This window comes from Bactrocera oleae, chromosome 6 (assembly GCF_042242935.1).
Source record: "Bactrocera oleae isolate idBacOlea1 chromosome 6, idBacOlea1, whole genome shotgun sequence".
Lineage (NCBI taxonomy): Eukaryota > Metazoa > Arthropoda > Insecta > Diptera > Tephritidae > Bactrocera > Bactrocera oleae.
The window spans coordinates 11,076,462-11,090,140 of NC_091540.1; the positions used below are offsets into that span (position 1 = coordinate 11,076,462).

Consider the following 13,679-nt stretch of genomic DNA (forward strand, 5'->3'; position numbering starts at 1 on the left):
TTAATTTACGAAATTGAAAATAATTTCCGCACGGTAAATTTTATAACTCAAAATAAACTAATACAAAAGTGCCAAAAATATCAAAACAAATCAAAAATACATAGAATTTGGCAGAGTTATAAGCGTAGCAATGGCTTTACGTACTAAATACAACATTTTATGGCCCTCCCGTGCGATTTGGCCTTTGACGCTCGTAAAATTCCGCAATTTGATAAATTAAAGAAAAAATTAAGTGAAATGAAATGCGAAATCTTAGACAAAGCGCGCTACGTAGCGTGCTTACTTTGCTGAAGTTTTAACATAAATATTGTACTTCCCTAAACAAGCCCTTCGAATAGCTACCACCACTTTACCTTATTGTATACTGTTAAGTTCATTGGTGGCTCCGCTAACATTTCCACCTTCTTCACATTTTCTTTTGCGTTCATTCAACCGATTCGCTACGTTTTCTTTGTGCCGTTTCATACATTTGTTGCTAATGACAAAATAAAACGAAATCCAAACATAAATTACGCACTTATCAGTTTCATTTATCTTTGAGATTTTGATGGTTTTGTAATTGAGTAATAAACTAAAGAAAACCAAAGAATGAAAGTCTGAGTGTATGAATGAATGAAAGTGCTTGCTGTGGCAAAACAGTTGAACGAACGTACCTAACTAACGAACATAGAAAACAACAAACGCAACATATAAGAACTTTACATATACTTATACTAAATAAAACAGCAGAGCACACGTACACAAGTGTTTCACAAGTTCAGTTTTATTTATACGTTTGTTTTTTGTTTCATAAGTTCACAAATATGAATACTGTCGTGGCTGCTGTTACTACAGTTACACTCACTAATGTGTTTCACAAGTTCAAATTCTACAATTTACTTTAGTCGTTTATGCATTTGGTCAACGCCTTGCTAAATTATTTGCGTAGGAAATAGAGTAATATTAAAAAACGAAAATATTAAGCAACTTACGTCGAGCAGAATAAACAAAATAAACAAAAATTCGTAAATACTTACAGTAACTCGCAAAATAAATAAATAAAGTAGCAGTTTTTGTGCGCGTTTTATGGCAGCATACAAAACAAAACGCCCATGAGAAGAATGTCCTGTGAAGCACTTAACAAATATACTTACTTTTTTCGACGCCCATAATTTTCTTAGCCTTATCATTAACACAGCCCATTTATGGCAACCCACACTCGCTTAATTCACGTCGCTAGGAACCAAAGCGGCATGCGCGCTGCTCTATACTCCGCTCGCAAAAGGGTCATTCCGGTAATAAAGCGCAATTTTGTAGATAAGGCACAAAGCGCCTTACCGCTCCTTGCGCTTTCATAGCTAAGTGTTTATATATATATACTATGTTGCCATTTGCGTCGAGTCACTTTCGAGTCGGCAAAGTTAAAATGAAGTACCACAAACTTTTTTGTGCTACTTGCCGCTTGATATAGCTTTCGATGGTCGATTTTCATGCCAATGAAATTGCCAAGACGACAGCTATGATAATGTGTCAGGGAGCCATTGTTGGCCTTTCTCACTCTCTCTTGTTACAATATATACGTATGCGCATACTTCTTTTGGGGCTTTTTAATATTGTGTAATGGCGTTTATTGTTTCTCGACTCGCCAATATTAAGTATTCGCCCATAAATTTTTCCATTATCGAAATTCGGGCGCTCACACACAATGCGATAGGAGTTTCTATAGGTAATAATAAGCACGTTTTTTTTTTTTGTTAGATAATGAGCTGTGACATTGTAAAAGACGCAATCAAATGGCTAACGGCCATTTTCTATAGCGAAAGGATATACTCTGTATTGCGCTCGTAATGAGTGTGGCAATTGCTCAAGAGTACCGTGATAAATAATTTTGCAAATTTTAGCACCTATTCACACCTAATTTATTGAGCTAATTACGTTTTTGATTTCCTAAAGTTACCAGACAACACTTTCGCATGGCAACTTTAACTTTGGCGAGGTGAAGGGTAATTTGCGTACCTAAAATACTTTACGCAAATTGAGGTGAGGCTGACTTTGGTATGAGCTGAAGTGAGAAGCATAAGGTTGGAAAACCCATGTATCGTCGTTAAATCTATATATATCTGCCATATATATATTAATTTCCTCTCATGGTTTTTTGAATGATTATTGTTAGTCTTTTAGTTAAATCAGTTAAATATATTCACTTATTTTTTTCAATAAACTCATTTACTCCTAAAATAATAATGTATATGCTAGATCTGATAAAATTTATTTCACGTGCTCTATCACAAAGTTGACTGCTGAAATTTTCCTGTTATTAATCTGTTTCAAAGTTTGAGTTTTTTATTAATCTGTTTCATAAGTTCAAATAAGTTTCTTTTTGCTTAAACACTGTTTCACAAGTTCAAGCTTTCCCTCAATGAAGCTGTAAAAGCAGCGGTTATTTAAAATTATTTTTAATTTATTGCTATTGCATTAGTTCAAAAAGTAAAGTATCGTTAGAAAGTTTAAGTGAATTCTGTTAAGTGTGAGTTAACTTTCTTAATTGGCTGTTAGTTCCAGCATTATTTTCTACGCATAAATCACTTATAACCCGCGTATGCTCAATTCCTTTTGTATAGCTAAAGCAGTTTTACTATTGTATCAACATAATCCATTTATATTTAGTATAATTAAAATATTAATTATTTGCTGATTAGTTTCTAATCTACAATACATACAACCAACAACTCCAACTACTAATTTATTATGTTAATTACTTGCACTAAGCCATTATTACATGAATGGCAATAGAAAAGCTTAAACACGAAACATTTATTAAAATAAATAAAAGTTTTACAAACATATTACATACCACAGGGCGTTTAGTCTGCTAGTGGCATGCAAGCGTATAGATTAGAAAAGCAATTTAGCAATTAACACTTACAATGAAATTTCAAAAGCATAAAAAAACGAAAAACTTTAATGAAAATATTATTATTTTAATTCAGACACACTAACCATGTTCACCTAACCTCAAACCTCGACAAACAGTGTCGCATTTTCAATACCTCATCGAGTTTTGTAATGATAAATATCAATTTAAAAGCGTTTATATACGCCATAAACCAGAAAAAAAGCATAATCACCGCCTTTGCCTGTCCCCAAACATTGATAGAAGGTAGCACATAGCATTTCATTACAATTTTATTTTTTATGTACACAAAAATTGACGAAAAAATGTAATTGATTATTACTCAAAACATAATAAGCAGCTCTTTATTACAATAGACAACAATTCGGTAATAAAAAATATAATAAATAACATGCCTGTTTTAACTACGTGTGTAATTAAAATGTTAAGTAAATATTTTAACTTCAACAACAGCCAACCTCAGCACTATCACGCGCACCGCGAAAGCAGCACAGCCACATTACACTTGCTTAATTATAGACTTGCCAGCATTTTTAACAATTTATGCACTTCATTATACACGCTCAGCTGAAAATTACTACACCACCTACTCAGCGTGCCATGCTTATCTATAATTGCATTAAAATACAATATTTAATATAAATGCACAACAAAAAACAACAACTTTTACACAAAACTATATGACATTGCAAGTTTTTTGCACACCTATGTATTTTGCTTTGTGTCATAAAAATTAATTAAAAATTATAAAATTTGCTACGTTAATTTAATTGAATTTAATGCATGCCTGATTTAGCAACACACTGTAAATTGACAAGCTACTGGTTGCATGGAAACGTATGCGAAAAAACTGGTTTAATGCGCACTAAAAACACCTATGTGGCATATTTCCTGTCTGTATATTTATCTTAGCGCTTTATTATTTGCAAAAACGACTGCGGTTAATTTCTGATACGCCTAGCTGAGTTAATTATGCTGTGAAAAAGCGTGTGCAAACCAGTAATCATTTTTAAATGAAAGCAATGATAGAGACGGCAGAGATAAGGTAATTTGTGAAAGCCTTTTGTACTAAAAGGAAAATGAAAACCATTATGCAATATATACACCCCGCTTCAGGTGTTTCAGAAGTTCAATAAACAGTGTGAGAATGAGAACTGTTTGTTAAAATTTTCTTGTTAACCGTTACACAAGTTTAATCAATCACATAATGAGTTATATTCATAATATCTGGTATTGTATATGAAGAGTAACTGCTAGATTAGTTATATTTGGACAAACCTTATTTATGATAATGAGTGCTAGCTGCACTAGCTATATGACACATTTTTCATCTATTATCCTCAAAAAATTAATTATGACTTGACTATTAATTAAGTGTATATTGTAGATCAGTTAAGTTTATTTCATATGGTCTAACACAAAATTCACTATATAGCTGCTGTGCGATCAGTCTGTTTCACAAGTTCAGCTGTATTTTTTTCTTAAAGACTGTCTATATTAATCTGTTTACAAGTTCAGCTATTTTTGTTTTTAAGCCTGGTTTACAAGTTCGGTTGGCATTCTAAATGCTTTTGAATTTACAGCAAATAAATTTTATATTTATTTTATTTTATTTATATTATTTTATTATTTATATCTGACCTTATCATGTGCATAGCAATATTAATAAATTAACATTACTTGTAAAAAATACATTTTTGTAAAAAATATTCAAAAACCATTTAAAGGCAACTTTGTTGTTTTTATTGTTCTGATTTCAACTCCACTTTCTAGCGTTGTTTTTCTACGCTCACATTTCAACCAGGTGCTGGCGTAATTATCAGCTGCAAGTAATTGCAACTTTTGCCTTTGCAATTATGTGTTTCCCGGCATGTGAGTGTCAGAATGTATAAAGCATTTTTATATTTTATTTTATATAAACTTTTGCTTGTAGTACTAAAGCGGTAGGCAATATATGTAATTGACTTTAAAAAAATATATTGCCTCACTTGACTTCGACAGCAATTGGATGGACCGAAAAAATTACTATTAACATAATGAAATTATAAGCTGTTTGATTTAAATATAAATTACTTTTTATAAGGCCGTAATTACTGTCGCGCGCATATACTTTAGCACACGCTCAACAACAGCATATGCAAGCAGATGTCGCACACGAATTTGTCACGCAATTTTTCATTTCATTAAAGTGCGTCGCATATTCTCTGATATAAATGACAAATGTCATTTGAGTGCACGGCTCTCAAATGCATTTTGCATGCATATCCTTTTATTTTTGTTTCCCCTACTTTTCTGCTTATTTGAATTACATGAAAAGCGCAACACATTTTAATATTTTAAATGACACTGACAGTTGTTGCCTCAAGCAAACACACACACACACGCGCAGTTTCCGCGCGTTTTCTGCGAGAGAAAAAAATGACCAATCAGCTGTCACAAGCGTCGAAGTCGCCTGGCCTTGCCCAGCGCTTTACTGCAGCAACTTTTTGTTCATTGTCTATGCATGTGTGTGTTTGCTTTCTGCCAGTTTTTGAGTGTGGTCGTGTGCTTAAGCGTGCGCCGAGGTGCAAAAATCACAAGCACACACGTAGCGTGTGAAAATTTGCACTGCACTTTGCCCTCCGCAAATGTTCCGTCTGTCCGATTGTAGCATCGCACATTACAAACTTGACCGCACGCATACAAGTAGACGGGCTGGTTTTGGCCTTAAATGAAACGCGTACGCGCATTTAATGTGCCATTCCACCGTAGCCAACCACTTATGCGGCCACTTTATAGCTGCTCACACTGAGCGCTTCAATTTACTGATTGCGTGCATCGTTGCACATTTCCTTACTTAAGTGTTTATGCATTTTACATTTGTAATTACCACGCAGATGTCAATCGCAGGCGCTCATTCGGTTTCATTTGTATTTTGGCAAGAATGCGCTGTTATTCGAGTTTTCTGCAATTTTAATCATAATTTGACAACACTCACTTTGGAAATTTTATAATTTGTTTACCTTATTTCCATTTTGAAATATGTCAGCTTAAGCAAACTTTCATAATTCGCTCACAGTTTTCGCAAAATTTCACAATCTTTCGCTGTAAACAACAAGCTTAAGCTTAGAACAATTAGCTTTCAGTAAGTTGCAGCAAGCTTTCGCTTTGAACCACAAGCTTTCATAAATTGCATCAAGCTTTCGCTATGTACCACAGAATTTTATAATTTCCAATTCTCAAGTTTTTTAAATATTTCGGTTGAAACAACTAGCTTTCATAATTTCCATCAAATTTTGAATTTAGAACTACAAGCTTTCAGAATTTTCATCGAGTTTTAGCTTAGTACCACAAACTTTCATAATATTATTTAACATTACAGGCTTCAGTTACTCAATCACGCTGAAGTGAAACCTTTCATAAATTTTTTATAATAATTTCACTGCTATAAAAACCATTTTGCAACTACTCAGAATTTTCTTTAGCCTGATGTCTTCTATAAAACTGGTAACAAAACTGCTAAAAACCCATAGGATATAGCTTTCACCCACGTTAACATATTCTATGACTTCCTCATGACTAGCCCGATATTTATAGGGCTATAATGATTCTAATTAATATAATCACAAATTTATTATGCACACAAAGCCGTCAAAAAGTAAAAAACTAATTGCCTTTTAGTTTTTGATTGGGAATAATAAAATATTCAATGCAGATTTAGCAATGCGCTGCTTCAAAAAATTCTTTTGTAATATAGTATAAAATTTTGTTTTTTTAACTATGAAGCTTTTTTTGTTTTATGGTAATTACACAGGGTTATGTAATATTTTTACAAACAAAATTCAAAGCTATCAATGTTTCATAACGCTATTAATTCCAAATATTGCTAACAGAAGGCGCAAATGCTAATAAAAATAAACAGCTCATGCTGTCGCCAATTATATAATATATTAAAAACAAATTTGCACAGAATCTATTAAAACCGGCATTTTTATGGCATTAGCATCTATGAAAAAATGGTTCGCTCATGATACTCGCGAATAAATTGCAGCCTGCAAAGTAAAACATTAATTTAATTAATTAGTAGTCAGTTATAAGTGCATTTCAGAAAACTAACTTCATATGATTAGTTGAATGGAATATGCTGATAATTAATGAGAAACATGAAGTTTTACAAGTTGATCAGCGCATTAAAAGTATTTCAAAAGTTCAGGTGTACGATTTGTATTGGCCAAAGCGCGCTAATGTTTCACTTTGTTCACTTGTACGATTTCTATTGTATTGGTGTTTCACAAGTTCAGTTGCACAAGTTTAGCTAATTTGTTCTAGTTAACGTTTTGCTAAAGCATTTACGCGTCTTGCTTACTTTTTACTGCACCAACATTTATTACAATCAAAAGCAATTTCATATTGAAGCGAGACAAATAAAAAGTTAAGCTAATTTTGTTAAAATGTATTTGTTTAGTTTTCTAATTAATATTTAATTTATTTGATTTTTTTCTTTTAATTTCATTTATTTGATTTTCTTTATATCATTTAATTGTTTTTTCTCTTTTTTTTGTTGTGGCTTTAATTAACTAATTCGCACATTAAATTATGTGTGATTATACAACCAATCGACTTAATTGACATGTTAGCATTTCAAATGTGAAATATTCGCAGCAGAAAAACAGCATTGCGATCTTTTAGGCGCGACACTTGTGCGCATTTTTAGCGTAGCTAACATTTTATTGTGCTATTAAATATTGCTACATAATTACATGTCTATAAGCCCATATGATTAATATGTCATAATGGGTATGACAATAATAGCAAACAAAAAACTAGCATTCGATAATTATTGCAGCGTTGCATTCATATCAATTTTGTGGCGAAATTTTGCAATTTTGTAAACCTGAAATTACGTAATGAATTCTATAGTAGCCACTCAACTGTAATGAGTTAATTAAAAAGTTTTATGTTTGTTGTTTTACATTTTACACGCACCGGTACATGCATTTGCGAAACTAATTTAAAATTTTGATAATAACTGATTTTCATGGAAGTCATATTTGGCGCGTGTAAAAAGTGCATTTAGCAAAGAGTGTGTGCGCGGCCAGTTAGTGGAATTTGTAGAATTTTACTAAGCCAGAATTTCATTAAAAGCAACCCTGAAAGAGCACAACTTTTTTTTGAAGCTTTTATGTTGTTCGTATTTTTGCGGATATGTGCGAATTAAATTTTGCACAGCGCTAACATGGAAATAATGCATTTGGAAATCAAAAGTATATATAACGATTAAGAAGACGTGGGAGAAAATTTAATTAGAAAAGTTTCGATACAGATTAATATAATAAACTTAACGTATAAGAAAAAATCTATATAATTTTAATAAATTAGTAAGTTTGAAGCGTTTTAAAACCAAATTGTTAATGCGCCTAAAAGCATACAAAGTCAAAATAGTGAAGAAATTTTAAAATTCTGCAAACCAAAAACAATTTCTATATTTTCAAAGGTTTAACATTCTGAGACACAAAAAAATAACAACATTTTAAAAAGAAAAAAATTTCAAATTGTGTAGGTGTTTGTGAAGCTAACTGCTATTTCACGATAAGCTTGTAAATACATGTTTTTAACCATGACAATGTAGACACACATAACCACAAACAGTTATTTGACTAAAATAAAATCGTAAATGTAACAAGCAAAATGAAAACTTAAAACTTGGTCTTTTAAATAAATTGTTACACACATAAAGCACCATAGGTATAATAAAAATAAAATTAAACAAAAATGAAAATGAAGCGAAAAAAGTGTTTGCAAAAGTTTTTCAATAAAATCAACAGCAACAAATTCAAATACGCACATAAATATTCGTATGCTATCGCAGCAAGATCAACCGCAAATGGTCAGACACAGGCGAAATTAAAGCAACGCATACAAGCACACACGGTTGTATGCATATGTGTGTTTTTTTTAACTACACTTATATGAATGCGAATGTGTTGCTTGCATTTGTCTGTGACAAGCGGAAGCTTGAATGTGACCGCAATGTTGAGCAAACTTTTTAAATAAAAATTCACTCCTTCCTAAGTGTCATTTCACAGGGACACACAGTGGCCACGAGCATGTACACACATACGCACATAGGTAAGCTTACCTACATTGTATTTTGTATTAATGTGCGTGTGACTGTTGGTAAAGCATTAACTGTTTAATTTGTAGCATGAGTCATGCTGTCAAGTAACTTCGTTTGATATGTGCAATTTTAAGCAATTAAATACACACCGACACAAGTGTAAACATATTTGTGTGCTTGGTATAAATGTACTAATAAGCGCTGGCGTTTATAAATAAATTAAAGTAGACCACCACAGTGGTGTAATGTTAGTTACCAGCTTCTTTATATATGTATGTGCATACCTACATATGTATAGATGTGTTGCAAAATGCCATATGTACATGCTTATTTAACCAACTGTAGACTTATTTATATAGAATTTCACTATTTTGTTGCTGTCATAACTGACAGTCATATGAGTATGTCAGAAACGCCAACAGGCAAATTTGTATGTGTGTGTCAGTATCATATTAACACTTTCTCCAAAACCCAAATTGCTTTATGTCAGATTTCAAGACACTTTCGATTTAAAAACAGCAGCAATGAAATGCAAATTAAATTTTTAATCTACTTTTAGTTTGAGTATACATACATATATATATATTTTTTTTTTATTTGACAATATATCTTCACGATATTTGGCACGGCTTATTGTTTGAGCCAACGAGTTAGTCTCCAAAATATTTTTTTAGATTAAACAACTTTAGCATTTAACTGCCATACAAACTGTACAATAAAAATCAAAGCTTTGTATGGAAAACTTTTTTATTTAACAAGATATCTTCACAAAATTTAGCACAGATTATTGCTTAAGACAACAGTACAATTTCCGAAGAAATTTTTCATATCGAACAACTTTAGCGTATAGCTGCCATACAAACTCAACGATCAACATCAAGTTCTTGTATGAAAACTTCTTTATTTTTACAGAGTGTTATAGCTTCGGTGCAATCGAATTTATTTTATTTTTTTTTTCTTTTTTTTGAAAAATCTTATATCAAAACACTACGAAACCTTTAATTTGATATGACAAAATCATCATACTTCAGTTTATACATATTATTATATTAACAATTCAACAGAGTACAAATTTTTTGGCATATATCTAGTAAATACATATATTAGTTCCTTACTTTATTAATTTTTTATATTTTCTTCTCTTTACAGGTAAGCAATCTGGTATAAATATACTAAATAAATTGAACACTTCTAATTTTGAGCGAAATTCAGGTAAAAAAAATATACATATTTATATATACCAAATAGGAGAGGAAATAAGCGTTCTCCAGGTGTTAAAAATTTACTTTCCAGAATTTGAACCGATTTTGAAAGATGCAACAATTTATAAACAACTTTATGAGAAACCAATTGGTAAAAATCTCCACCATACCTGTGCTGCTTAGCTACACAACAACAACAATACCACACTTTCAAAATTGAATACGCTCACTCCCACCTATCTGCACCAAACACACCACCTTATCGCCTTTAATTTTCCAATAAACGACCAACTCATTAAGCTCAAATGAATTATGGTAAATCCTAACAATCGAGTGACGCTTTCTCCCAACTCAGTAACTGCCCTTTTTAATTATGTATGTGTGTGTGTGTGGGTGTGTGTGTGTAGGTGTTTATCCACTACTTTAGTTGCGCCTTAATGAGCCGAGTAACCCCAAAGCGGTCAACGGCGCGCCGAACGTCAAACAAAAACAAACAAACGTGCTCATGCGAAATAAATGTAACTACAACAACAAATGCTACCAAATGAAATTACTCAAAAGAGTGTGCTTTATTTGAGCGTTGTTGCTTGGAAAATCTGCTGAAACTTAAATCTTGCTGCGACTACTTTTTCTATATAAGCGCTCTCACTATAAAAGCTGTGAGTACTTCATTATGATTGCAGCCCCTCACACCCGGCAATTTTTACACTTGTCTGCACAAATCTGCGACTGGCGCTTGGTCGGTTAAATGAAATTGTCTCATAGAAACTTTGCAGCCCACCACTTCACCACCACAAAAAAAAAACCACTACTTACTCATTCTTTTACACCCCTTCGTGGCACGCATACTCAATATTGCCTGCTTCCTGTTTGTTCTTTATTAACGTAATTGTTGCTTTTGCTGTTGCAAAGACCACCGATGACATAAAATTAATGTCCGACCGACAATTTTAATCGTCGAAAAATGTTTGCTTGCAGTATCTTCAGCGTCTGTGTCTGTGCGAGAAGCTGGTGAACTTGCAAAAGTTTGTAACAAGGGGTGACCTACAGGGTGACCCAACTAAATGCGCTTTTCTCTTAAGAAAATCTTTGGGTTTGTGCTTTCCCTTGGGGTTCTTGGTGTCACCATGCATTTACCAATTTTCTATACTCCCCAGTGTCCCCTCAAAACTTGCGTGCGCCCTAAGATATGCTACAGAATTGCCAATTTGCTCTCCGTAGCATGGAATGTTGCACACGCACACTGTGTAAGAAATCATTGACACTACAAAATCTTGTGAAGTTGCACACAAAGTTTTTGGCATTCGCAGAATAAAAAGGTTAGCATTAAACTTCCTGGGTTCAGCATTTATTTCTCGCTTTGCACGCAATCTTCAGCTACTATTTCGAGTTGAGTCTCTGGCATCGCTTAGCGCTTTTGTGGGGCGTGTGCTGGAGAACGGATGCGTGTATTTAGAACTTATTAAATTGCTATAATTTATACGACTTATCTCTTGTGCTTAATTTTCTTATTTTGTTTTTGGTTTTTGCTACCGCCACTCTCAAACACTACGCCATTGCCTTGCAATTCGAGTGTGTAAGCATTTATTTGCCCTCCGGTGCGGCTTAGCGCTCTGCTAGTGTGCTACCATTCTCAACTTACACACACTTGGCGCAGTGCAATGTTACCGCCGATTGTGATGGGCGCTCGGTAGTTGGGCGTTTGGGCACAGTTTGCTGTTTGCTAAGACCAGAAGAAGTGCTAAGACAGCAGGCAATTAATTTGCATGCAAATCATTTCAAAGTTTTTGTGAAATCTAAAAAGCGCGCAAGGTAGAAAAGTTTTTGTACACCAACACACACACCACTTGAATATTAAGCAATGCTGCTTAGCAAGTCGCTCAGTCATTTGGGCGCTGCTGCCAAGTGTTCAGCAAACGTTCACCTCTTTTTTCACCTTCTCACCCTCTTTTCGGTTAGTAATTTAGCTTGTAGGATATTTTATTTGGCATTTCTCGACGCTGCCAGGACTTTGGTTCATTTTCTCTTTTTTATTGTTATTTATTCTGCCTTTTTGCCAAACTTTCCGGTATGCAACCTTAACGAAATCACTTGATTTATGTGCTTTTTAATGACTTTTCATCAATCTTGGTGCTTTGATGTAAATTTTATTTCACCTCAATTTTTTCTTCGTTTCTTCTGCTCTCAGTGCTTTGTAAGCGGAGCGCAATCAGTCGCCACGCGCTGCTCTGCGTTTGGGCTATCAATGACAGTTGCGGTAGCTATGACAATGTTGGCACTGTTATGTGATTTGTTGCAAAAAAACAACATATTCAAATTGTCTTTCTTGCAAAAGTATTGTTATGTTAACGAGGGGCTTAGCTCTTGGCGCAGAAAAAAAAACTATTTATAGAGATAAAAGCGGTGAAATGGAGACATAAACGAGCAAATAATGAAAAAAAATGCTTAAGGCAATGTTTAATGTAAATGCGCTTTAAAACGAAAAACTAAGTAAAAAAACATTAATAAACAGCATTAAAGATATTTAGAAATTAAAGAAAATTATAAGGAGAACAACAACTCTACATAAAAAATAAAAGTAGAAGTAAATATGCATAGAATTTTTCAGAATGAGAACATAAAATTTGTAAAATATTTTTGTAACCCGATACTAAGTTAAAGCGCTTTTACAGACAGCTACTTGCGCCTGCATTAACTCCAAAGCATTTAACGGTTATTACCGCTTAGCAAGTTATGAACACAACATGCAGAACGCCACTACTTGTCCACCAACGAACTCTTCCCGCTAGTTATAAAGCTGTAAAAGTGAAATATTTTAAAATACTTACATAAGAAAAAAACGGTTAATTGAAAAATATAGCAGAGCACATACGCATTTTATGGCCTCATAAAACGAGAGTTATAAAGGGCTGTATTTGAGAAGGCAGTAGGCACATGTAAACACTGTACACACATACAAACATCGCAGCCAAATAAAGAGCGCACGTCCGCGCGCCTGTAGGGTGCGAAATTATTATGTGCACAACACTTTAAATCAATTAAATTTATTGCCAAGCGAAAGCTCAAAACAGCTCAACCCAACTCGCATATAGCCTTGGCAATTTTACGCGTCAGCAGAAAATAAAGGCGGTTGTGTTTATGCTAAGGCCGCGCATATGCATCCCTATACGAGTAAAAGTGCGTATATATGTGTGTATGTAGCGAAGCGCTAAACACAATGCAAAAACTTACGCATACATACACATAGCACTTACATATACTATATAGATCTAACAGCGCTTGCATGCTGCCAATACTCTCATTTATTTACGCTTTTTTGATGCGCATGTTGTTATAGTTGTTGTTTTGTATTGAAACGATAAACATTTATGCGCCTACCGGCATAAAAGCGGCACATAAAATCATGTGTTAGCGCTGGAAAGTGAGAGTTAGAGTTTATAAATTCATATCAATGCTCGGGCGCGTACAAATAGAGCCATAAAAGCTT

General features: G+C 33.5%; 1 protein-coding gene across 8 annotated transcripts in view; it reads left to right on the top strand.

Moving 5' to 3' along the window:
* The window catches only part of Ten-m (teneurin transmembrane protein Ten-m), a 321,925-nt gene that overhangs the window by 275,442 nt on the left and 32,804 nt on the right, over positions 1-13,679 (top strand). Inside the window, exon 2 of one of the 8 annotated variants that reach the window (XM_036360881.2) lies at positions 10,140-10,202. The exons of the other annotated variants lie outside the window; for them this stretch is intronic. Within the exon in view, the coding sequence (XP_036216774.2) occupies positions 10,140-10,202 (63 nt within the window). The remainder of the gene's footprint in view (positions 1-10,139; positions 10,203-13,679) is intronic. 8 annotated transcript variants of the gene reach the window in all.